Source organism: Ursus arctos, unplaced genomic scaffold (assembly GCF_023065955.2).
Source record: "Ursus arctos isolate Adak ecotype North America unplaced genomic scaffold, UrsArc2.0 scaffold_31, whole genome shotgun sequence".
Classification (NCBI taxonomy): Eukaryota; Metazoa; Chordata; class Mammalia; order Carnivora; family Ursidae; genus Ursus; species Ursus arctos.
The window spans coordinates 6,997,612-7,024,767 of record NW_026622997.1 but is presented as its reverse complement, the minus strand read 5'-3'; the positions used below and the strand labels follow the sequence as shown (position 1 = coordinate 7,024,767).

Sequence of the window (27,156 nt, the reverse complement as noted above, 5' to 3'; positions counted from 1 at the left end):
TGGCTCTAAAAGTTTGTTAGTTTTATTAGTTATCATAAGCAGCCTTCTGGATAGATGCTTACAAATTTCTCCATTTACACTTGTGTATATATGTTTGAATTTTATCTGTTTCAGTGATTTCAAGTTATGTAAATCACAGTTCTTATTTTGTATCATTCTTCAGTGATTTATAGTGTGCCCGGGGTGATGGATATCCCACATTGCAGAGCAGATTTGAAATGCATCAGGGAGCCTGTAAGTGACATTTCTGTCATAGTATGCACATATTTTAGAAACAGTCTTAACTGGATTGTACTAATTACTTATCCCTGAAGGAAATTGGGTTAAAAGAACATTTGTAAATAGTTAAACTCTGATTGTTACCAACAGTGACATTTTAGTAGCAACCTGTTAAATGAATGTGGATGGGAAAAGATAGAGTCATCAATATATGTGTATTCTTTTGTTATTTATGACCTTTTTAAAGCTGTAAACAAAAGGACGTTTGTTTCGTCTTCCTCCTTTAGCCAGAACACAAATTATGAAAAGAAATATACAAGGAAAAGTTAATAAATCAGGTAAATACTAAAATTTAATAATACTTCTCTTTTCAGTACAAAGGGTTTTTTTTCCTTCTAAATTTAAAGTTTTTCATTAAACGTGGCCTTGAACACTAGACAAAGTGTAGCACTGTTTTAGTTTTGAGTACCTGTAAAAAATCATTTCCTGTATAAATCACTTGAATGAATAGAACTACGTAAGCATATACTTTGCAAAGAAACAGCCTTTAATTGTATGGACTGTCACTTTGAGAGATAATGAGAAAGGGAAAAGGAAAGAGAGAGGAACTCTGTTTTCAAAATTTGTATATATATATTTACCACAAAGAGATTATTATTTAAGCATGAAGTTTACTGGTAATTTATTATTAACTTCCTTACGGATCTATACCAGTCTTTATCAATGTATCTGGAATCCTGAGTTATAAAAACTTTGAGGTAGTACATTGTTCTAAACTTGAAAGGAGTTATTCACACCAGCACTGAACTAGCCAGTTAGGCAGATATTTAAAAGGATTTTTGACAGGGATATGTTTCTTGTGTTTCCTCTGTTTTTTCCCCACCTTGATTTCATGCTCAAGTGTGGTGATTTATTTCTCCAGGGCACTGTGCCATCCAGTATGGAAGAGGTCAATATGGTAGTATTTCATAGCTTTTCTTTTTATCTACATAGCCTTGCCACCTTCTGTCCATGACTCATGCATCTACTGGTGTTCCTGATCGCAGAACATCTTGATTAGCTGGACAGGTTACCTGGTTACTATTCTCAGTCTGTCCACGTGTGGGTTTGCTGATGCATGTGAAATGTGGAGGTCTGAGCCAGTGCTGGAGCATAATCCTATCTAGGCCAGGAAATGCCTGGCTTCCCAGATACTTCTCAGAGCAATAGGGCAGGGACTAAATCTCTTATTTCCTTCCTGTCCTTTATTCCATAACACCTATGGCCCAAGTGGATGTTTGATATTCACTAATCTGGGACACTTTGAATTGTTAATTCTATAGAGACCAAATTTTATGTTAAAACATCGGTAGGCACATCATTATGGAGCGATTGATCCTATTAATGAAGCAAATTATTATATAAATACTTTGTTACAAATATGTATACATAAATGTGTGTATATATATATATATTTATACTTATATATTTATTTCAAATATGTGCGTGTGTGTGTGTGTGTGTGTGTGTATTTCAAATCCTTGCTCTGTTTACCAACATCTTGAGCAGGTTACTTGGTCTCATTTCACGTGAGTTTGCTCATTTGTAAAATGGAGATAATAGTGTCTACTACACAGGGTTATTATGAAGATTTACAGTTAATGAATGTAAAGCATTTAGTGCATGCCTGGCATACCCTAAGTGCCATGTATGCACTTACTATTGTTATTAATACTATTATCATTTGTAGTAATAGTAGGTCATATGAAGACTTTTTTTTTTTTTTTCGTTTTTGTTTTTTTTTAATCTCAGAAGGATAAAAGCTTCAGCCTGAGTGAAGAATGGGAGAGTGGGAGAGATAAAAACACAGAGGTTCAAACTAAGGACCTTAAATGTTAAAAAAACGAAAGCAAATCAGTAGGATGCAGTATTCTTTGGGCATACTTATATTCATGTAGAAATGAAAGGTTGACTCACCCTTGATATGTCTATGTAGTATGTATGCCCAGCACACTTGTAGGCTGTTAGTAAATGCCTTTGGATTTCCTTTTGAGGCTTTTTAAGCATTTCTGGGGCTGTGTGGACTTGTGTGTGTGTGTGTTGCCTTTCTAATTACATAATTAAAAATGGTCTCTCTATACCTTATTAATAACTGTTTCCTTTCTATCCCCTATGTTAACGCTTTAATCCTATTTTCCTTAAAGTGTTTGTCTAATTACAGAAATTCATTTTACTGTGTTGAAATTAACAATATTACAAATGCTGGGTTGTGCAAATGTAGTTGGAATTCAAATTTTGGTATTTGCTCATTAAACTAAGTGTACAATAATCATTTGCAATTTCAAAGGAACATGTATTTTAAAGCAACTATGGGAGTTCTGCCACTGAAATTCTAAACTGTTTCAGAATATTTTTTGAGTAGCTTATATTAATCAGTTTTATTTATGTTCTAGATACTTATAAAAACAAACCAACTGGCAAAGTACAGCCTACTAGAAAAATGGACAAAAAATAGAAAAGATAAAAATAAATAATTCCTAGAAGAAATAGTATATCTGATCACAAACAAAAAACTCTTCAGTCTTAATACTAGCCAAAAAATGAAAAGAAAAACATCATTTTTTAACCTGTAAAATTGGAAAAAAAGTATTTTTAAAAATTAACCTTTTAGGTCATTGCTTCTCTCTGATATTTTTTCGTAAGTAAATCTTTTAAGAAAATTTTACCATGGACACAAGACTCAACATTACAATCATATGTAGGATGACTGGAGGTATCTGGCTTCTTTTTAAAATGTTTCTTTCAACCTTCCAGCTCATGATGGTTTACTGGAAAGTTTTACGTTTGGCAACAGAACTGCTGTCACTTCTCGATGTGTATGTATGAGGCATATGTGCAACGGCTTCACACCTGTTTGAAGGGCTTGTTCCCTGGCAAATAGAGGAAAATGGTGGTTACAGAAAGAATATCTTAGCTGCTGGGCACAATTAATGCTTTATTATTCAGAGTTTGTTGATAACATTTCTGGATTACAGTGCTCCTCTCTACCAGGAAGTAAATCAAAGGAAGTGAAAGTCCATTTTTCCGAGGCAGCAGCTTTTATGGGGAAATAATTGTTAATTTTAAAAGACTACAGAAATTGGAAATTATTTATGTTTTATGTATTGATGACATCCTGCTTTCTTGTCTACCACTTGTTCAGCTAGCTTTCACCCCACTGGTAATTGTTGGCGGTATTCTTGTTCTTCACTAGGTAATGCATTAGTGTTTTACATGGTTCTCAACTGTAGATACTAGTCCAATTTCTCATTTTGGATATTTTTTTTTTTTTTTGCAATATTTTATAGTGAAAAATTCTGAGGTCTGGGAGTCTGAAGACTTTGGGGGGGGGGCGGGGAGTAGATTCTGCTACTTCCAAACTGTGTGACTGTATACTAAGCATTTAACTGTTTTGAATCTCAATTTCCTGATTTGTAAAATGAGAGAGTTGGATTAATTAATCCCTGTGGTCTTTTGAATTCTGTGAGTTTGAAAAAGATTTTATGTAGTGATTTGTGTTACAAACATGAGCCAGGTGAAAATACTTTTCAGATATATTCTGCTTCTTTTTTCTTCATACTACGTTGCCAATCTTCCCATCGGAAGTTTTCATTCTAATTCAGAACTGCATCCTCTTTTAGTTATTGATGTGTTTGCATTTTGCTCATGGGGAGTTACAGATTATTTTGATACTGCAATTGCTGTTAGCTGAAAAGATGCTTATTTTAGAGTAATTAGAATTCGTAGAGTTACAGAACATAAAGGGCAGTGTAAATTGGTGCTTTCTCTCCTTACAGTAGGGATATTCTATTTCTGGTGCTTGAGATGATCTAAACAAAGAAATTCATTTATTAGTGGCGTGATTTCTTTAGCCCAATACTACTTATCTTATACAGTGTTCAAAGAAGCTGCCAAATGGTGCTTAGGCAGAAACACACAGTACGATTTAGCATGCATTTCAGAGGAACCAGGTTCTCAAATTACATATAAGAAAGTGTCCTTTTCATTTGTCCTTCTGAACTATAAGTGCATCCATGTTTGAAGGGAGAAGAGAAATGCTAGTCTCCTCTGTAGGAAGGTAGACTGCCTGGCACATTAAGTGTTTGGATGTGGGCTAGAGGATCACTCGGTGCTTAACATAGCCTTCTGTGGTCATTGGGAGAAGGGGTAAACTTTCTGTACTTCCTTAGCTTTTTATAGGTATGTAATTTTAAGTAATTTTAATACTATAGTCAAGATATGATTGAACTAATTTTTGGAATTGTTCTTTATTTTTATGGGTGTTGATCTAGAACATTTCTGAGTATTCCGTGAAAGGTGAAAAATAGAGATACCCAAATATAGGGATTGTAGGCATCAGGCACACCTAAATCTGGCACTTTTGGTCCTTGGGCAGCAGCCCCGCCTCCTTGGCTCTAGAGCCCCCAAATAACACATCCCCAGCCAATCCAAGTCCACCTTCAAACAATACTGTACTGCTTCCTGAGTAGTGCACATGCCCGAACAAGACCTGAGAAATCTCAGGTGCTGTGTACTGTCTTCTTCCTCTGAGCTTTGGAGTGTTCTAAAATTATGTGACGTCACTTAATTAAAACTAAAAGCACTGATTAATCCATAAAACACTCCGTAAGGGGAAATGACTAAGTCACTTTGGTTTAAAAATGGATCTGTTGTGGTCTTTTATTATTTTGTTGGGTTTTGACATGTTTTGGTAGGTCTCAGGTGGAGGAGGATGAGGAAGGAGGTTGTTTTCTAGGTCAAAATAATGGGCGACTTGGATTCCAGTTCGGGCTTTGCCTTGGTAGTGTGATATGAGGCAAATTGGCTACTGTCATGTGCCTTATTTACCTCAGATGCCAGAGACTCCTTGCCTTCCGGGCCAAGTTCTTGCAAGAATAAGGTAGAAAATGTTATAGCCATGGTGATTACTTAAATCTGTACAGCATTTAATATGATATAGATACCCTTAATAACCATGTAAAAAATTAAATTTAAGAGCCACAATTGGGGCATTATCTCTTCAGTTAAGAAGTTTTCTATAACAAGGATTGAACTCAGGCTGGAATTTGTACCAGATTAATTGTGTTCATAGCAAATGAGTTGGAAATTTAGTTCATTTATTTCCTTGTTTTCTGAGGAATCAAGTATCAGAATTTTTAATGTCAGTTGTGGGTTCTCAGTCGCCATGACATTTCAGTTATTAGTCTGATTGACGCTTTCTCCAACAGCCCTGTTCTTCTAGAGGAGGCAGAAACAACGATCTTGTTGGCTTGGCTGACGCCTGCTGCCTAGATACTGTGTCTCCCTGTGGAGTCCCCTCAGGGACTCAGGGAGAGGACAAGAGGAGGCCAGCTGGGCTCCCTAGGCCAGAGACCATGAGCCTTCGCTCTGCTCCATTTCCCACTCATTGTGCAGCTCAGGCCCTATCACTTGAGAGACCTGGCAAGGAAGTCAGGAGGAAGTGAGTGCCCTGCTGGTTCAGAATGTTCCAGTGCGGTTGGAAAGTTTGAGAAGGGCCCTGGGTGAGAAGAACAAGACCTTATTGACAGGGTTCAGGCCTGGTCAGGTCTGTTTCACATCAGCTTTCTGAATAATCACAGCTTTCCCTGCCCCCATGGATCTCTAGCACTTTCACCTCTGCCTTTTTTTTTTTTTTTTTTTAAAAACATTGTATGCAGCCATGGTAGAATACAAAGCATTTTAACTTTTTATTCCAAGAGAAATTATAAAACATGAGAAGTATGGTGTTGCCTGCTTCAAAATGACAACAACTAATATCAACAACAACAAAAAACTATACATTCTAGGGCTTTCCAAACTACTGTAAAATTATTCTTCTTATTATAAATACTTTTTCTATTAAGCTGCTTTCTCATTGATTGATTTATTGATTTATTGATTTATAAGACTACCCATTATTCTCACGTTTGTGATGGCCTGTCCTGGTCTGAATTGTTCAGCCCTCTTATTTGATTTAGTTTGCATGTTGGGTATTTAAAAACCTTGCAATTGTGTGTATATCATAAGATTGAGAGGAAAAGGAATATGCCAAACCATTTCTCTTCTTCTCTACACGAGTCTATAAACCAGAATATTTATGTCAAGAAGTCAGAAGAAAATCTGCTGGAGGTTTTAATGAACCACAAAACGTGTCCCTTGTATACTTTGCCTTGTCATCCTGCCTGAATTTATGTGTGACTTCTGCATTAATGTAGTAAACACTCTCTTGGCAGCCCTGTCATTTTCAGGACCCATAGGGTGTCTCTATTCCCAGCTTTAAGTCAACTAGTGACAATAATAAGGCTTGTTTCATTTTTCTTTTTTCCTGGAATATCTGGTAGGAACTTTTGAAGCTCAGAGGGATATTTTAAAGTTTTTCAAACTGAGGTAACCAAAGAAAACCCAAATATTTCCAGCTACTTTTGAATACACAAATTTCCAGTAGTTGGAGTCTCCCATTTTTATGTTTAAGTATGGATGGGATGGAGGGTACCTTTCCCCGCCTGAAAGCAGGTGGGCAGTTAACAGGATTGATTGCAAAATTTCTATCCAATTCATATTTTGAGGAAGGCTGGTAGCTTTTTATAGGACCTCTAGAACAGTGATTTCTCACCTTTTGGCCTCTTAGTAGTTTTATTAGATGACTCTCATACTTTCTTTCCCTTAAAGTGGCACATGAAATATTTTAGTTTAAATAGCACTCCCCCTTACATAGAAATTTTTACAAGAGTTATTAAAAGCCAGTTGAGAATCTGTGTTTAGTCAGATACCTTCATCTTAATGTAGGGATTAATTGTGCAATTTAAGATGCATCCTTCCTATTTTACAAAAAATAAACACCCTTCTTTTATTTGAAGTTTATGAATGTTTGTGTATGCATACATATTCAGTGATAATAATATAAATATGATCATGTTTAGCACCCCCACCCAAAACTCTTTTACAGTGATTTTCCAGAACCCTTGAGTTAGAAGCCAACTCCCACCAGTGCCTAGAAGGTCTTCCCCCACAAAGGTGCTAACCTTCCTCCTCTCTGCTATAGTGTCTTTTTTCAGTAATGTTAATAACGCCTCCTCCTTACACTCACCTGCATTCTCCCCCAGTCCCCACAGCTCCCATCTCATTCCTTCATCCGCGATTCCTTTTTCACAACCACCCAGAATTAGTCTGATTCCTGTTTTATGTTCCTATAGTACCAAGGCCTTCTGCTTTGCAACACATATTTTGCATATTTCACGCAGCTAGTCCGTGGCAAAACCTAAACCTACATCCATCTGAAGTGTCATGTTCTCTCTCTTGCCCCATATTATGTCCCTGGATTTCATTTCCTGCTCGGTAAAAAGGACAATGATAACACTTTACTGTGCTTCTGTGGTGCTCAAGTGAGATAATGTCTATGAATATGCTTAATGAACAGTGGAAAATGGAACACTATTCTGTTTTTACCATCATTAGCTGTATTATTTTTATTCTGGTTGCCATGATCCTTAATTCAAGTTTATATAGCCCCTTCAGTGCGTTTGTCAAAGCTCTCAGTCTTGGCTGCCTTCTACACTAGCTATGAAGGGTCTGACAATTGTCAATTTTCCTTCTCTTCCCAGGATGGTTCATACTTGGCTGAGTTCCTGCTGGAGAAAGGCTATGAGGTGAGTGACTCAGTGAGCAAGCACAGGCTGGTGGAATCACTTGGACACAGTGGCCTCCTGCTTCCTCTGCCGCCGTCGTCCTGTGTGTGTTTTCCACTGAAACTCTGATAACAAATCAAAATCAGGGGAAGAATGTGCCGCTTGGCTTGTAACAATGCCAGCTCATTGTGCTATTTATCTGCTGGTGAGCACTGGTGGCTTCCCCCTGTTCCTTAGTATTTAACTGCTTTGCACGCTTCCCACATTCTCAGATAAAGCAGCCTGGGTAAGCTGAAAGCTATAACATTATTAGGGTTAATTTATGATGTAATGTGTTACATAAAAAAGTCCCACTCACAGTGAAGTCACTTAATTCGGAAATTGCACAGAGCAATAAAAACTAAGCTGATCTTTGGCAAGCTTGAATGAAACATTTACACTCAGAGGTTTTTTCATTCTAATAGGCAGCCATATATTTTATGGAAGCTGAAACTTCTGGGTTTGCAGCTGGCGTCATCAGCATTGTTGTCTTCTTTTTCTCCTCTTTTGTCCTCTCCTTGAACATTTTCTACTTTCCTTAAAGGAAACAGGTTTTACATACTAAGTTTGATGTAACTTCATGTGTACATCTTACCTTCTTAAGAACAGTTTTCTATATATAAGTTCATGCTGTACAGAGAACAAAAACCTATACAGTGACCCATATGCTCTGGTCTGATTTGGGAGTGTTTACATTAATAAATTTGGATTCTCTAGATTATTCTAATTGTAGGTGTACTGTTTAAAAAAATGTGCACTCTGGGCAGATGGAAAAACAACAGCAAGGAATTTGACATCTAAATGCCAACAGGATTTGAAGAAAAGGAAGTGAATTTTCTTATTATAACTCATAATCTTTTCTGAGAGCCTTAACTTTTTAGACTTTAAGAAGTAATAGCAGATATGTTTAGCACCTTCTGTTCCCGTACAAAGCCAGCTAGTTCTATATCTTGCAAAAATATCAAAATAAGACAAATATAATTATGAAAGTATACATGTACACTTATGTCATAATTGAGTAATACATACATATTCTGCAGAGCAGAGAATTTTAGAGTGGATCATATGTAGTACAGAAGAGTTGGTTTTAGATAAAGACTACTAATTTATTCAGACTACATTAATTTAATGCTTTAATGAATCTAAAAGGGAAGGATTGGGAGAGAAATTATTTTGTTTCAGGGGTTGGCTCTGGCTGAGAGGTGTTTGGTAGCTAGAGAGGAGTTAGTGATTTGGCTGTGTATCAAGTGAACCAAGAGCAGGAACTTAGTAAGAGCTGATGGGGTTCAGGATGTGCAGCCCCAAGATGTGGTACCTTAGCACATTGAATATTTTAAGCTGAAGGAGTTTGAGAAAACAGAAGGAGTTTGAGAAAACTGTAGAAATTTCTCCTGTTAATCTTTGTTGGTTTAATGTGGAGGAGGAAAAAAGTTTTCCTCAACCCTCTTAGGGTCCCTGGCTGGGTCTGAAAATTAAACTGAAAAGTATGGAATTTTATTTAATATAAGTTTTATATGACTGGGAACCAAATGAAGATACAAAGAAACTGTTAAGGCTAAGTATTTTTATGTTAGATTCGATGGAGAATGGATGGTCTTAAAGAAATATGACAGGTCAAGGAGTATGAGGTAAGTGTAGGAAACTTAACAAGATCTGTTTGTTTGGATTCTTCTTGGCATCCCCTTGTCGTCAGAGATAAGGATGTTCCTTTCTTTCCAGTTATAGTGGAGGGCATCTCTCACTGGAATGTTTCATGACTGTTTCAGGGGGGAAGAGCAGGGGGAAAGTTAGAGTGACTTTCCTGTTTCTATTGTTTTGTCAAATTCCTTCAGCTTAAAATATTCCATACACCAAGGTGCCATATTTTGGAGTAGCATGTCCTGAACCCCATCATGGTCATTGCAGTTTTGGAGAGTGAGGTGGTATGTCAGAGTGCTTAAACTGTGTCGATGTTGAAATTTACTTCCAAGGACGACATGGGGGACTAAGACATGAGATGAGGTTGGTGGCAATAAGTCACATCTGCAGCTAGTCCAGAGGAAAACGGAGCAAGTATGGTGGTGTGAGGTGGAGTAGTCACTGTGATAATGTGGTGGACTAATGATAGGGCCTGGGGTTAATGTGGATATGGTAGACGGTGGATGGTCTCAGCGTTACGGGAAATGGCTAGGAAGAAGACATGCACAGAGACATTCAAAGCTCCACTTAGGTGACTTATTAAGGAACTAGCAGACTTCAGAAGATGGGTAGTAATGTTCCCAAATGGATGATAGACTTAGAAATAAACGTAATGAGAACCTAGGACTGCCAGGTGAGCTACAAATGTTTTTGTTCCATTGGCATTCGAAATCATAAGAGCAGATTTGATTCTGATAAAGACAATAGAAGGCCCACTTGGCAAATCACAGTTAATGGGAGAAATGAATCATTGAAACAATGTTTGGCAAGAGAAGAGAGGTTTAGGAGTGAGATCCATAAACTGATAGAAAGAGATAGTATAGACAATACAAGAGGAAGGTATAGCACTGTAAAGCATAATCAGAAATGATTCCTTCTCATAGTCCAGGGGAAATATGAGTTTTGTAGGAATAGGGGAACGAAAAGGTGTTTATCCATATTGTATTCAATTTTAATAGGCTGCTGTCTTCCATTTTAAGAGATGGCTATAAAATTAGAGGATAAGCTATTAAGGGAAATCTAATGGTGGCACAGACTTCATCTTTTTGAGTTTGGGTTGAAGTAAATTTTTCGAAGAGGCTGAATCGGAAATTTTCCAGAATTATCAGCCAGCAGTCCCTAGTTGCTCAAGACCATGAGCAAGATGATAGGGTTCGTAGATAGCATGCAGTAGGATAAGAGGAGACACCTGTCTGTACTTGAATCCATAGGGTCAACATCAACAATTTGGATGAGCACAGACTTCTAACTTAGTAGGTTCTCAACCTGCAGTGTGCATCAGAGCCACCCGGAGACCCCATAAAGATGAGGATGGCTGGTTCTGGGCTCTGGAAATTAGCCTTTCTAATAAGCCCCCAGTTGTTGCTAATGCCACTCTCCTGGATCTTAACAGCTTGAGAGCCAGTACAACTCTAGGTTCAAATGAGATCATTTAATCATAAGGCGAAGATGAACAGAATTTCTTAAGGTACCTTAATTTGTGGTGCTTTCCTTCTCTGAGCTTTTATACTATTTTGTATTTAGTCTTTGTATAAGGAATATCACTAGGCTAAGAAATAACTGGAAACAATATACTTTGGGATAGCAGAGTACAAACCAGAAACAAATAAACACTGGGAAGAAGAGCTACAGATTCTGTGAATAGGCTTGATAATGAGGCTGAGTTCTTTCTAGAACAGAAAGGGACAAATTTTTAATTGTCTAGCAATGGCAAAGTCAGCCTTTCATTGTGAAGGTGGGGAGGCATGGACTCTATGGAGAAGCAGTAGTCAACTGGAGGGGAGCAGATTGAAGAGCAGAGGTAGGTTGGTGTGGCAGTGATGGGGTGGCTCTAGGCAAAGACAAACACTATCTAAGAATTAGCATAGCCCAGTTACAGATAATCCTTTACTTTTTCTTTAGTCAAGAAAGCAGAGTAAAGGTATAAAAAGGTTGGTTAACTTTATTAAGCAAAAATAGACATTTGCATATGACTTAAAGGAATATCATGTATGAATAGTCTGATTAGTTATGGTTAAATACGTTGTATGACATCACACATTAGATTCCTGAAGCTGTGGGGCCTTCTAATGTGGCCAGTGAAATCCATGCATCTGGTCATGTTCTGAATGAACTATTTATTTATTTATTGTTTAAAGATTTTATTTATTTATTTGAGACAGAGACAGAGCATGAGCAGTGGGGAGGGGCGGAGGGAGAGAGAGAAACAGACTCCCCGCAGAGCAGGGAGCCCGATGTGGACTCGATCCCAGGACCCTGGAATCATAACCTTAGCCGAAGGCAGATGCTTAACCGACTGAGCCACCCGGGCGTCCCTGAATGAACTATTTAATATGAGAAAGTGAAGGATTGCTTTATTCCTGGTCCAGTTCTCATCGAGAAGAGACTCTATATAAAGGTTTAAAGTTACAGTTTTTAATGTTGCTTGTTTCTTGAATTGTGCTTAATATTAATCATTAAGGAGAGCACAAAGAGAATTAATCTAACACTTATTATTTATAGAATGTAAGTGTCATCTCATGAAGAGGAAAACTAAGGATTATCAGGTTTTTTAAAAAATTGCCCTTTAGGGGCACCTGGGTGGCTCAGATGGTTAAGAATCAGCCTTTGATCTCAGAGAATCTGTTTCTTCCTCTGCCTCTCCCCCTGCTTGTGCTTTGTGTCTCTCTCACTCAAATGAATAAATTAAATCTTTTTAAAAAATTGCCCTTTACAATTTCGAATATTCAACTCTACAGTTGTTGAAGTGCAAAGGATAATTCTCCCTTAAGCCCTGTCAACCAGCTTCAGAGCAAGGGAGGTGAAGGAGGCCATCTAGCTCACTGTGGCAAGGAGGCCCTTAGGCTCGGGTACTGGACAGCATGTGTTCTAATCCTCCTTTGCCACCGGCTAGCCCTGTGGCCTTGGGCAGGTCACTGGGCCTTTCAGAGTTAGCTTCTCAGGTAAGAGGGGATGATAAATGCACCTGTTTCCTAAGGTTATCTTGAAGATTAGGTGAGACAATGCTTGGAAAATAGTCCAGAGAAGCTCTGTGGGATTTGTGGGGCTTTAGTTGATATAAGAGTGACAAGGTGATACAGTACTTGATGGTGACAAGCCTAGGGATACAGATTTTATAGAAGGCTCCTTAGTCCAATTTATTAATTAGTCTTAGTGAAAGGCAGGCCTGTTACATTTCCCAGGATCTTAGCCCCGTGCACGTTCCTTCTGGGCACGAGGGGAAAAGGGACATTGATAGAAGTGAAGTTTCTTGTGAAAGTTCCAAGTGGTTTCCTAGCATCACTTTAGCAGATAAGACAACAACATGTACTTTTGTCCCCAAAACACAGAGAAACCAGAAAAGCAAAGGACAAATTTAAATCTTTTAAAAGCAAAAATATGTCTGGGAATAAATGAAAAATTTATATTAAATAATATGGCAACAAATACAATACAACATATCAGAATTTAGAGTAAAGAATAGGTAAATTGTGGATTTTCCTTCTAAGAGAGGAATTATGACCAGGGAGTATGAGGAGAACAGAAAGGAAATGACGTATAAGGATTTCCAGTTGTTATCTCTGGGAGATTATTTGTTAGAACATGGAGTTCCTATACATCCACTCATGATCTGTGAGAATCTGTGAAATATTTTTTCTGGTTTGTTGACTATCCTACAAGCCTTGGTGAAAAAGGCAAAGTTTTTATGGATTTCATTTTGAAAACATACTGAGTGTTGGTAGGAGGGACCTTGTGTACACTTCAACTTGACCACTTCCATTGGCTGTGTGATCTCAGGCAGCGTTCTCACCTGTAGAAGGGAAGTAATACAAGGAAGGGTGTTGTGAGGACAAGTGATTTAATGCCTGTGAGGAGCAGTGTCTGGCATATGGTCATTGCCATGCACGTGTTAGCTATAGACGTTACCTGTATAATCTGTGCTTTTCAAAAGGCAAGTGGCATTAAACATCCCTGGGCCGTTATCCTGGCCTCCAAGAGAAATCTAGACATTGAAGAATTTGAAATCTAGTGGTAATAGTTTTCTGCTTTCTTGACTGCAATAACAAACAAACAGATACTGAAAGATATGAATTCCAGTGGTAACAATTTTCTGTTTTCATGATTGTAATAAATAAACAAAGGAGCAAGCATTTCTCTGTTGTATTGCCTAATCTGACTCTAGGTTTTGAAGTCAAACTAACTTTGTTCTGACATTGAGAGAACTTGAAATTTTCCTTTTCATCACTTAGTTAAATGGGACATGAAATTTCTTTGTCAAAGTACTCCTTTCTGTTTAAGACCTCAGTTTTTCAGAATTAATATTTTGTTTTTGATCTGCTACAACATAATAGTGATTTTGATTAAGTTTATATGGAGTCATATTCAGCTCATTTATCTTTTCGCTTTGGTTTCCTAACTTCTCATCTCTTTTCCCCCCCAAATCCTTATAAAAACAAACAATAACCTTACATACATCCCTTCTGTAAAGAGAAAGCTGCTAATCTCAAATTCTTAACTAGATTATCCAGTTTGCACACATTTTGGCTTGTCTTAAAGTTTGTATTTCACCTGTCTCTGAAGCAGACAGACTCAGCTTTCATTAGTTCTTAGAATAATACTTGCTGTCATGGATTAAGCATTTGGCAGGTCTTTCTTTCCCTGTATACACATACCAAAAGTTGGGAGTGAGGGGAAATTAAAACACATTTTTTCGTATTAAAAAAACCCTAGTGCTTAATGCTTTTGGTATAAGTGTAACAAAAAGTCCTATGTTATTTATTTGCTGTGACTTTGTGTAGTTGTCTGATTTTATATTGAACCCATCAATACCATTTAATATTTTTATCAGGGCCTTTTATGTTTATATGCAAGGTGTATGTATATGGAGTTTCTCTTTGTTTCAGGATGTTGGAATATGTGACTTACCCAGAATCCAGCAATTAAGAGGAAAGATAGACTAAATCATATTATTCTTATTCTTATGTTCATTATCAAAATTAAATGATCTGTTTTTAGAACATAGAGATTCCTTTATATCCAGTGAACTAAAGCTCTGCTTACGTCTGAGAAAGCTGTATTTCAGAAATAACTTGGTGGCAAACACCAGTTTTGCTATATATAAGTATATATGTGAACTTGGTTTTTATAAACAAAAAATTGTTTGTTAAAATTGTGTGTTAAACAAAATTATTGTTTGTAGAGCAATTCAACTTTACAATTAAGTAACAACATAAAAAATTGGAGGCCATGAAGTAGAATAAATTCTAAGCTTGATGTGTTATTTTATCCACTTCTAAATTAGGAAATGGGGGTATATACCCAAATCTCAATTTAACGTTTCCTAGATTTTACAGTTTGCCTCCTAAAATTTGTCAATGAAGTTTGTGATGTTCCCTTCTTAAAAATATTTTCATTTTTACCACATTTTCTTGGGCTTAGTTCTTTTGGAAAATAGTGTGGATGAGTGCTTTTCTCTTTGGCTAAAGCAGCTAACCAACAGAATTATTAATTGTGGGTGTGTTGTAGCCTTTGCAGAAGTTAATTTCTCATGTATGCCACATAAAATGACGATGACATGTCTTTCTATTTGAAAGAAAGTCTTATGTGCTTATAATTCCACACCTCCCCCCCCCCCCCAGCATTTGGAATATTTGAGTCATGCCAAGGATTAATTTCAGTTTGAAACAGACAGAAAACGATTGAGTTAAAATATAGAAGTGTATTCAGCTGCAAATGAAACTGCCCAATATTTGAAGGAACACTTCTAAAATAAGTGAAGGATTAAAACTGCCACCAGTAGAACTGGAACTTGGGCGGCTGGTGACATAAGCTTGTATTAGCATTGGCAACACAAAGGGAGCAATCTTGACATAAGAAGGAAGTGAGACCAGGTCTTGAACAATTTCTCTTATGTATCAGACACAAATAGTCTTTTCTTTGGTATCAGACAGGTATGCATTCTTGTTCCAAGGACTTTCTTCCCCCTCACACTAATCATGGTTAAGTTAAAGATAAAAATTAAAAAAATGAAAAATCCTTTCTTCATTTGAGTTTTCTTCGTGTCTTAAATCTAGTAGAATACAAGTCTTGTCCCTCATCTATGCTATTTCTTTTTTTTTTTTTTTTTTTTTAAAGATTTTATTTATTTATTTGACAGAGAGAGACAGCCAGCGAGAGAGGGAACACAAGCAGGGGGAGTGGGAGAGGAAGAAGCAGGCTCATAGCGGAGGAGCCTGATGTGGGGCTCGATCCCGGAATGCCGGGATCACGCCCTGAGCTGAAGGCAGACGCTTAACCGCTGTGCCACCCAGGCGCCCCCATCTATGCTATTTCTTGTCCACAAAACTGGATAATAGCAGCTGCTATCTGTACTTGTGGACACAGGTATATTTATATACATGTAATAAGCTGGATAATAGCAGCTGCTGTTTATATTTGTGGATGCAGGTATATTTATATATATGTAATAGGTGCATGATGCAAAGCTCTGAGGACCTTGGAAGGATGTGGTGGCATCAGAGCGTCTCGGGCTCATGCTTTGTGTTACAGAAGCTGCGAGGCAGTTTTACCGACATGGCCTCACATGGTCTGTCTTCGGTTTCAAACTGAGGAGATATTTTGTCAGCAGCAGGGCTCTAAGTGTGTGTGTGTTTGGAAAAGGAGACATTTGAGTATCTGTAACTAAGGATTTGCTGTGAAGTCACATAATTATCTAATTACTTTTGTTGAGATTGGCAGTGAAAACACCACAGAGAGATGGAGGTGCAATGCTCATGGCTGGTGGGCAGTGATTGGGGGAAAGTAAGCAGTGGAACTATTTTTAATAATTTAAAGATAATGTTCATAAGTTATAGGCTTAAGTTATAGTTATTTTTTCACAAGGTAAGCATTAACAAAAGAACCTCTGAGTTGTTTATTAATCCTCATTGCACATTTATAACTTATCTTTCCACATTATAAAAAATGCAGGTCCATGGAATTGTGCGGCGATCCAGCTCTTTCAATACAGGTCGAATTGAACATCTGTATAAGAACCCCCAGGCTCATATTGAAGGAAGTAAGTCATTTTCTTTTCTAAAATTTCTTTCTATACTTCCTATATTATGATAAGTTATTTTCAAGTGTCATTTTTCTCAAAGCCCATCAAGTTGCAATTATTTACCCATGAATTGCCTGCATTGAATGCTATCTGCATGCTTTGAAAACCCTTCCATTGCTTGCTGCCCCTGGGCCACAGTGTCATCTTGGTTTGGTTGTTACAGGATATTGGTCAGATGCTGCTGCTCAAGAAACCAAGAGTAGACATGCCTTTGATCACCCTTCTCCAGGTGTCCTTATCCCCTCAAGTAAGATCAGGTCCATATTCACAGAACACTCCTTTGCTTTTTATGTTTGGTCTAATGTAATCAAGCTAAGCGATCTTTGTACATTTATTTAATTTTTAAAATAATTTGTGAAGACAGGTCCAAAAACAGGTGGCAGTCAAAACTATATTTAATTGCTTTGCAGATCACTGTTTGCAGTTGCATGTTATTTTTGTTAATAAAGTTGCCTGAATGTGGCCAGATAGTCTGCATTGCTCAGTTACAGTGTTTTCTCATTTGCCCTTTATAGCAGCTCCTAAGTTTTTGAGTGAAACCATTTTACAGATGAGGAAATAGAGGCAGAGAAAGGTGGTAACTTTATCGAGGTCGCATACCATGTAAAAGACAGAGCTAGGACCAGGACACTGGGTTTTTAACTCCCAAGTTCAGCCTGCTTTGCTTGTCCAGTTTTTCCAGCTAGCAGGGATGATTCAGTCAGCATGTAAAGCATAAATCATTTTGTATTCATTTCAGAGCACCAAATATTTGCAGGTTTGGATTTACTTGTACAGGTAGTGACATCATCAGGAAGATAACCTAGTTAGTTGTCTCCACTAAATGCTTTTTACCTTAATATTCAGATTATTCAGTATATCCTCTTTGAAAATTATTGTCATTTTTGTGCAAAGTGCAGAATGGTAGTGCCATGGGATCTAGACATAGATCAATACTATGTGAAAATAATGAAAATATCAAGCTAGCAAATCGCCCATCTGCATGTGTCAAATTCAGTGAAGTCAGTGTAAGGATATGCTGAGATTTAGGGTTAGAATAGGTTAGTTGTCCTAATCAATTATGTCTCTACATCAGGCATTTTGTGGATGGCTTAAGGATTGATGTTTATGAAGTACTTAAAAATCGCTAGTTAAAAGTATTTGATTCACTATTACCAGTGTATTACAGAGTTCTTCAGACAATATATGCATTTTTGTTAGATTTTCTTTGAATCTCACTCCTATGTAACACATCTTACAAACTACTTGGGAACCATAAGATACAGTCATTATATAACATCTGTCTTGATAAGATTTTTAAAAAACTTCATTTGAGTTTTTATATACCCTCTTTGTAGGATCTATAACCAGACATAGGCAACAAATGTGAGTATCTTTCTACCATTTAGGTTCTTTAAGGATGACAGTTATACTCTGCTGTTCTGAAACCAGTGTGGTTTTCAGACTTTCAGAATATACTTTTCAATTTTGATTTTTTAAAATATTTTTTTAAAGAATGGGCTTATGTTTTTTTCTATCTAATGGTATGCTTTTGAATTCTAAAGACATGAAGTTGCACTACGGTGATCTTACTGACAGTACCTGCCTTGTGAAGATCATTAATGAAGTAAAGCCTACAGAGATCTACAACCTTGGAGCCCAGAGCCACGTTAAAGTAAGCCATTTTTACGCTCAGATTTCTCTGGCTGTGTTCCTGAGTTGTTCTGTAGTTTACTTTTTTCTGTTTCTTTTGTTGTTGTTGTGGTTTCTTAATGCAGGCACTACTCCTAGTCTTCAAGTTTAATTAATCAATCTAATAGAAATACTAATACTTTTTAAAAGTGGATTCTCTGTTACTGAGCAATATAAAATCTTACTGCTAACATTAAAATAGCAGTATTCATTTATTTTGGGTTGATCTTGTAGTCTATTTTCTGCCATTTCAAACCACATTGTGAATGAAGTGTTTTGTTAAAATGTTGGAAAATATAGCACAATAAAACTTATATTTTAATATTAATTTTTGGTAGTAATATTATTGGCTGAGAAAATAATATTTTTTGAGTTCAATAGTATGTTAAAATTAACTGAATTAACTTTTTATTGTAAGTAGTAAAAATCATGGGAAGAAAAACTCTTTTTAGCTTGTTGTCTTCTCAGTGTGATACAGCTAATGTTGATTTCTTTCCCTTAATTCAGATTCTCTGGTAGTCTACCAACCTCTCTTTAGTTTTTCTTTCTGGAACAAATTGTAGTAAACCTGAGAAGCCCATCCATAGCGCTCTAGCAATCTGCTTAATTCAAATTTTCATTTTTGTTGCTATATCCTGGTGTTCACTTGAGTGAGTGAAATCTGAACCAGGAGTGATATGAGTTCTGTTTAGACACTTATTCAATCAGAATAGTGGAGCTGAGAAATAAGAACAAATAACTCTAAGTTAAAAGAGCCCCCTGCCATCCTGCCAAAAAGAGTCCAGAGAATTTATCAGTTTTTTTTAATGAACGAATTCAGCAGTGTTATTTCAGAAATACTTAACGTGATTTGTATTCCTCCATATCCCCAACTTTAGAAGGAATGGAATCTATATGCCTGTTTTATATCTCTGCTAGTTTAAGGGAGAAACTATAAACTAAATAAAATGAAACCAGGTGTGGAATATAGTGAGAGAAATATAGTGGTTAACCCAGTCTTGTAATATTAAATTTAAAAATAGTGTATAAATTCTCATAATTTACATTTTTCTCTAATATGTTATCCTTGAAGGATATTTACATATCAGTAAAGATACTTCTTATCTGTGCTGCCTCGGGGAAAAAAATTTTCCCCTTTCTTAATCTCTGATGATTCTGTTCAGTATCCAGTGTTAACCTTTGGGCTGTGAAAGTTATCAGGGTCTTTCAGTTAGAGCAGAGCTGTTTTTCTAAATGATTCTGAATGCCTTTTCTCATTTTTAAAGGGTATCTTATGTATACAGTACCAGGAGAGATTACCACCTCTCTTTTCTGTAGAGAAGTAGTCACTCTCTTTATTACTCCAGGTGTGAAGACTATTTATCCCTAACTGGAGCAATCAGTCCATCTTCCACTTTATAATTTATCTAGTTGCTTCTTGGCCTTCTAGACCAACATGAGAGTATCTTCCAGGCAAAATTTGAATGTTTAGGTATGAATGCTCTGTTATTCAATTTCCTTTAGATTAAGAACTTTCCTTTGTGATTGTAGATAGTTTATCACCCTGGAGCTATAAACTGGCATGGTGGGAAGATGTAGGAAATTTTATGAAGATTTATTTATAGAAGATCTCCCCCTGCCATTTTAGTGTTAAATGAACCAGTCTTCTCCTTTTTCCAAAAAGTTTTTGTAGTTCAAAAAGTCTGTTGTCCTTTTCTTACTTGAAGTGAGCCTGTTACTGTGTGGGTATCATTCTAGAGTGGTTGCACTGTAAGTATATAAAGGTTAGGAAATTTAGTCATTTCAGTCTAAGTTTCTATGTATGTGAAGTTTGTCTGTTTTTATTGTGTTTTGCCTGCTTCTCCTGAAGGCCAGTTAATTGGCAGAAATGGTGCTTAATTGAATCTGAATTTTGACTTGTAAGATCATTTAGCCCTTCAACAAATATTTGCATGTGTGGTGGAATGGAGGACACAAAGATGTATAAAACCCACTTCTGTTGTGGAGGTTCTAAACTGGTGTAGATTTGTGATTTGTGGCAAGTGACAGAGGCTGATGCTAATATATTTGAGTCTTTAGAGAGGGGTGAGAGAGAACTTCAGTCTGAGAGGATTATTATGGTATCAGGGAGGAGGTTTATTAAAGAAATTTGCAGACATAGTGGGAACTGGTAGTTGAAATGGAGGTAGTGATGTAAGGCCCAGAGTCAGAAGTGAGAAAACTTGGAGTATGTCTGTAACATGATAAGCATTCTAGATTAGCTAAGCAAAAAAATTGTTGAAGAGAAATGTGATGTAAGGCTGTGTAGGAAGTTGGGCTACCTTTGGACAGCCTTTGCATATTTTTGAATATGGGGAAAACAGATTTAGAGATGAGTTTTACAGGTAAGTCTAGTGGTAGGGCTCAGAAGACATATAGGAAACTGTTTGAAGATGGTGGGAATGGGGTGGATGACATGGGATGCCTGGTAGGGCTGACCTCTCTGCTGATAAGATATGGGAGCCAGGGAAGAGGGAAAGCAATGCAGTGTCCAGGGAACCAGGCAACTAATGGTACCAATAGTAAAAGCAGACATTCAAGGAGGGACTGGTTGGAGTCAGGCTGGATAAATGAAAAATTCCCTCTTGGATATGTTCTACTGGTCGTACTTGAAGTGCATTCAGGTGAAGCAGGTCATAAAGGTAGTTTAAAATATGTTGGAAGGTTTAGGAGAGATTTGGTCAGCTCAGGGAATTCTTGAGATAGCAAGGAGGCAAACAGAGAAAGAGGAGTAGAGAACTGAAGCTTGCACCCAGGGGACATGAGTGCATTTAGAGTGGGAGGAGTAAGAGTAGTCACTGATGACAGGAAAGTAGGAGATGGACAAGCAGGAGAGTGGAATTGTGTCACAGAAGTAGAAAATCAGGCCATTTCAAGCAGGAGGGAATATCAGCAGTGCTAGATACTTCTAAAAAGAGCATTTTAGCATATGATAGACGAGTTAGCCAGGCGCAGAGGGTTTAGAAGTTGAGGGGTTATGAGGGAAATACAAATTGAGTGGATTCTTTTCTAAAAATTTCCTGGTGTAAGAAGGAAGAAAGAGAATATGATAGATAAGGGTTACTTTAGCATCAGCTGCAGGTTACAGAGCCCTTCCCCAGAATTTCTGATTCATTAGGTCTAGAGTGGGATGAGAACTTCCATTTTTAGGACGTGTTCAGGTAATGCTGACTCTGGTCTGGGAATTTCACTTTGAGAACCATTGCTCTAATATTTCAAGTTCCTTGGTTTATCCATATTTAATATGTGCCTTAAATGCATTCTTCTTAGACCTTTTTTTAAAATCTTATTTTTATTATATTATGTTAGTCACCATACAGTACATCCCTGGTTTCTGATGTAAAGTTCGATGATTCATTAGTTGCGTATAACACCCAGTGCACCATGCAATACGTGCCCTCCTTACTACCCATCACCAGCCTATCCCATTCCCCCCTCCCCCTCCCCTCTGAAGCCCTCAGTTTGTTTCTCAGAGTCCATACTCTCTCATGCTTTATTCCCCCTTCTGATTACCCCCCCTTTCTTTATCCCTTTCTTCCCCTACCGATCTTCCTAGTTCTTATGTTCCATAGATGAGAGAAATCATATGATAATTGTCTTTCTCTGCTTGACTTATTTCACTTAGCATTATCTCCTCCAGTGCCGTCCATGTTGCAGCAAATGTTGAGAAATCGTTCTTTCTGATAGCTGAGTAATATTCCATTGTATATATGGACCACAACTTCTTAATCCAGTCATCTGTTGAAGGGCATCTCGGCTCCTTCCACGATTTAGCTATTGTGGACAATGCTGCTATGAACATTGGGGTGCATATGGCCCTTCTCTTCACTACGTCTGTATCTTTGGGGTAAATACCCAGTAGTGCAATGGCTGGGTCATAGGGTAGCTCAATTTTTAACTTTTTAAGGGACCTCCACACTGTTTTCCAGAGTGGCTGTACCAACTTGCATTCCCACCAACAATGTAGGAGGGATCCCCTTTCTCCACATCCTCTCCAGCAATTGTTGTTTCTTGTTCTTAGGCCTTGTTTTAACGTATCAACTTTTGAATTTGATATCAAATTATCCTGCTCCTTGCCAGTTAGTGACCTTGTGAACTTTTAAAGCCTTAAACTATACCTGTTATCAGGAGTGATGAGAATGGAAAGAGTCTAAGGAGAATCTAATACATGTTTATACCAAAATTCTTCACATTCACAAATCTTTTTCTGTGTAGTCCATGAGAAATAGTAGTATTTTAGAGGAATAGTATGAGTACAAACCACTGAGATAATGTTTTTTAAAAATCCACGTTCCATGTCACTATTTCTGCTGTGATTTAGATCCAGATTGATTCTTAATCATAGAGAGAGTGGGTGTGGGGCAGGGGCTGGAGTGATGGCAGCTGGGGATGACAGACTGGATGTTGCTAGGGGGTTGTTGCTCTGTTCCCCCACCACTTCAAGGCTCTGTGTATTGGGCTTCAGTTATCTGCCTGTTCTCCTAGCAGCTTGTTAGGGGGTTAGGATGGAAAATACATACGAGTATACATACATATATACATATATTATTATAACTGATTTCTCAGTGTTAATCAGCTTTGTAGGATATATTGTATTCTTAGACAATAGTTCTTAAGCAAAAGTTCTTTCTGACAGTGGAATATTTGCAGTAAGGTTAATTAAAATACATTTTTATTATTTGGTTTGGAGCTTTTTTGAAGGAAGGTTCTAATATTAGCACATTTTATATTTAATTTTGAATCCGTGACTTCTAGACTGGGCATTGTTTATGTTGGCTTCTCTTTGTGCAGGATAAAGTCTTCTATCACTCTCACTTCCAGTTAATTTGCTGTGGGCTATGGTATGCTAAAAGTAAGGAAAATAAAATAATAGGAAGTTAGTCTGGTTTCCTGTAGGAAACCAATGAAGATGAAATTGGTTCTTGGAGTAAACCCACACCAGTCTGGGAAATACTGACTGAAGACATTTTTCTGAATCATAAACAGAAAAATTATGACTCATGAAGTGTGGGTCATTGAGAGGCTGATTTGATCTTATGTGGGAGAAAGTGAGGGATGACGGAAATGTACTAGTTATTAAAAGTATTTAAACCTAGCATGATGACATCATCCAAGTAGGAACAAATTATCCAATATTTAGTCCTGCCCATTTTGATGGGGAAAATGTTTCAAGAGCCTGCTTTATTGTTTTTTTTTTTAACTGTGTAAATAATAGTTTTTCAATACTTTCTGTCTTCAATTTCTTATCTGTTTAGTGTTCATTACTGTCATGATTTTGGATTTTTCTACCATTCCTCAAGCTTCTTCGGTACACTCATGTCACTCTTGAAACCATAATGTTAGATGAAATCTTTCTACAGTAAATCTAGTCTGGAATTACTCCCTTTTGTCTCACAGTGTTATGTTGGAATTGCCTTTATTTTTTTTTCCAAAGAAATGAAAATTATGCAGTCATAGAAAGTTACAGCTAAAAGGAACTTCAGAAATGACTTCATGTGATTTTCATTTTATAAATGAAATTATCTTCTCAAAGTCACACATCTAATTGCTGGCCAATCCAAGATTGGAACTCAGATGTTTGTATTCTATAATTTATTTTAAAGACCATTCAAGAAAGTGATTATAATTGTAATTGTAAATAGCCCACCTTAAGTTTTTCTTTCCCCACATACCTATGTTTCTTCTTTTTTTTTTTTTTTAAAGATTTTATTTATTTATTCGATAGAGATAGAGACAGCCAGCAAGAGAGGGAACACAGGCAGGGGGAGTGGGAGAGGAAGAAGCAGGCTCATAGCGGAGGAGCCTGATGTGGGGCTCGATCCCACAACGCCGGGATCACGCCCTGAGCCGAAGGCAGATGCTTAACCGCTGTGCCACCCAGGTGCCCCCCTATGTTTCTTCTTAAGCTTATTTTTTTTCCTTGTGACGTCAATAGAGATAGAAAGTTTTTTCTCTTTTCAGTTTTGAGAAGGATTTTCAGTGTTGAAGGCGGTTAGTAAGTCTTTAATTTTCTTATTCAAGAAAATTCTTTATCTTTAATTTTATCTTACTCAAGTTGAATAACACCATACTTTTCATTAATTTTCTAACCCTTTAATGACCTTTATTATTTTCATTTTTAATTCTCTGTAAGCTATTTATTTAATTTTGTTTCTTGACAGCTGGGAGGCCTGCATGCTCAGAGGGTAAACTGGGGCATGACTGAGTGAGTGGGAGTAGGAGTGGGAGTGAGATTTCCTTGTCTGGTTGTGTGGGACCAATCAGCAGATTGTCGACATGGAAGCATAAAAGGGCTGAATCTAAATTGTCCTTATTGTGGGACTTCCAGCCCAGGAAGCTAGGCAAGAAGCAGAGTTGATTGTGAACCAAGTGGCTAGTCTAATGGCCGGGCACCAAGTTAGAATCAGGGAGCGATGAGAGAAAAACCAGGCCAGGGAATGAAGCTGGGAATTAAAAAAAGGCATGGAAATTAGACAAATGGCCCCTGGGAAGGGGACTGAACAATTTAATTACCTGAAGTAAAGACTGTCATCTCTCGTGGCTTTTTCTTAGCTGATTCTGGGAATTGAAATTTATAGCTGGAGAGCTGACCCCATATTTATCTCCAGGAAACCTAAACCTCTTGTGGCTTCTCTCATTGAGGGGAGGGGTACAGGTGACTAAATGCATTGGAGAATTGCATTATGGTAGGAAAGGGCAGGTGCCTAGGTTGAACATCTGGTTACTGCCTGACTAACCCAGTTATAGAACAAAATAAAATTGCAACAGTGTGGCCCTTTGCTGTGTAATCGTAGCAAGGGTAAGGGGTGACCTATTAAAAACCCAGAACAAATAGCAGAGAGCACTGTTCTTCTGTATCCTTGATCATTCACTCCTTTTTTTGGGTGGGGGGGCGAGGATCTTAGGGAGGCCGACAAGGAGTTGTGAGTACAGCAGGAAAATGAGGAATAGGCAGGGGGCATAACTATTGCTATTAGGAGGGAACTGTGAGAACATCCTTAAATGTGGGTGAGGGTTGAGCTCCATGTCTCCCACAATTGTGTGTTAGATTTCATTAGATCAAATTGTGTGGACTAAGGTGTTCCGTGCCTCTTCTGGTGCTGCCTTTTATCAGGTCCAATGCCAGCACAATGCAGGAGGCTCACAGATGCAAACTACTGTTAGTATTAGAACAAGTATCCCCACCCCCAATCCCCACTTTTTGTAAGGTCCCATTATACCACTCTTTTTTATGAAAGACCTGTATTAGTACCTGTTATCACTAATCAAAAGAAATCTGAGGAAAATTTTCACTTTTATGAAAATAGGTGGACAGCACAAATAGTGTTCAGTGCTTGTTTTGCAGTGAAGCAGCATGCACCCCAAACAGCAGGAGTGGCCGCATCATGCTATCATGCTTCTTCCCCAGGAGCTGCATTCAGCATCTCAGCATCAAGGCAACATAGCTTTGAAAAAGGATTGTGAGCATCTATGCTTTATCTCTACTTTTGTGCATCTGTTAAGCAGAATGTGTCCAAGGTATCAGGAAAGCCTAAGAGAAGTTATTTTTGGGGTCTGGGAATGCTCAAAAATTTCATATAAATTCATGGTAATTGTTTCTTTGTTTTATGCCATTTTGGCTTATGAAGGTAGATGACTGTCATGGGGCAGAAGGGAGGAGGTTTTCATGAGACACTGTGTTATAGGCAAGAGTTCTCAAATCAGGGGTGCAGATAGAATTCCCAGGACATATTCTAAAACTTTAGATCCAGGCCTACCCTAGACCTTGGGCTTTCGTGTTTTCCCTTGCTTTAGACCATGGCCATGGTACGTGTTAGGTATGTGACTTTGGCAGAGTGCCCGGCATTTTTAAGCCTCCATTTACTCATCTATAAAATGAGCACCTACCTTAGGTTGTGGATCCTTATGACATGCTTCTCTCTATGGGCCTTTGAGCTTGCTTTTGATTGTGATACTCTTTCCTAGATACCCACCTGCTCATTCCCTTAACTACTCTCAACCCTTACTCAAATGCCAGCTTCTCAGCAAGGCCCTCCTGACCATGCTGTTTACAATAGTAACTTCTGGGAATGGTAGCACAGTCCATCCTGAGGGGCCACCAAATAAATGTAGGAACAAGGGAGGGAGGCCAGGAAATGCAAATTGGCTACTCTGCTCCCCTACCTCCATTCCCAGTGTGCTCTCCATCATAATTTAGGCTGACATGAGGCAAATTAATCAGAGAAACGAGTCCAGTAAGGTAACACAGGAAATCTACATACTATTCATTGTTTCATCTGCCTGTGATAGAGGCCTGCCCTTTGCCACATCGGCTGTTTGAAATCATATGTAAGGCTGTTTTCCTCACTCAGATGCCTGTAGTTCCTGCCACTGAAATGTTAGCTTGTTATGCCATATTATAAAGGGGAAAGTGATGTTTTGGGCCCTTTGATTTTTATGAAATGGGCCATAGTATTTTGAGGTGGAAGAGATCTTGGCGATGAGCCAGCTCAAGCCCTTATTTTACAGAATTGGCTTGGGGCTTCCATTTGATGAGCAGCAGAGCCGACTGTCTAGGCTGGAACCCAGGACTGACGCCACTTGGTTTTCTTGTCATACAGCTAATCTAAGAAGACTGAGGTAGGGAAGGTGTCACTAAAATATCAGGGGAAGAGAACATAAGGTTCTGATGTTTGAAGTTTCACCTCTCTTCTTATTCCCACCACTTATTACAGTGGAACAAAGTTTTGATGCAATAGGTTTGAGTTAAAAGCATTGTTTTTTCCTTGGTGGAGGAAACTGGTTGTAATTATTACCATATGAGTAGTGTTT

The 27,156-nt window shown here is 37.8% G+C and overlaps 1 protein-coding gene across 2 annotated transcripts in view; it reads left to right on the top strand.

Annotated features, from left to right (window-relative positions):
- The window catches only part of GMDS (GDP-mannose 4,6-dehydratase), a 596,567-nt gene that overhangs the window by 122,243 nt on the left and 447,168 nt on the right, over window positions 1-27,156 (top strand). For both annotated transcript variants that reach the window (XM_026511368.4, XM_057305018.1), the window contains 3 exons: window positions 7,839-7,883; window positions 16,527-16,614; window positions 18,201-18,310. In XM_026511368.4, coding sequence (XP_026367153.1) covers window positions 7,839-7,883; window positions 16,527-16,614; window positions 18,201-18,310 — 243 coding nt within the window. The remainder of the gene's footprint in view (window positions 1-7,838; window positions 7,884-16,526; window positions 16,615-18,200; window positions 18,311-27,156) is intronic.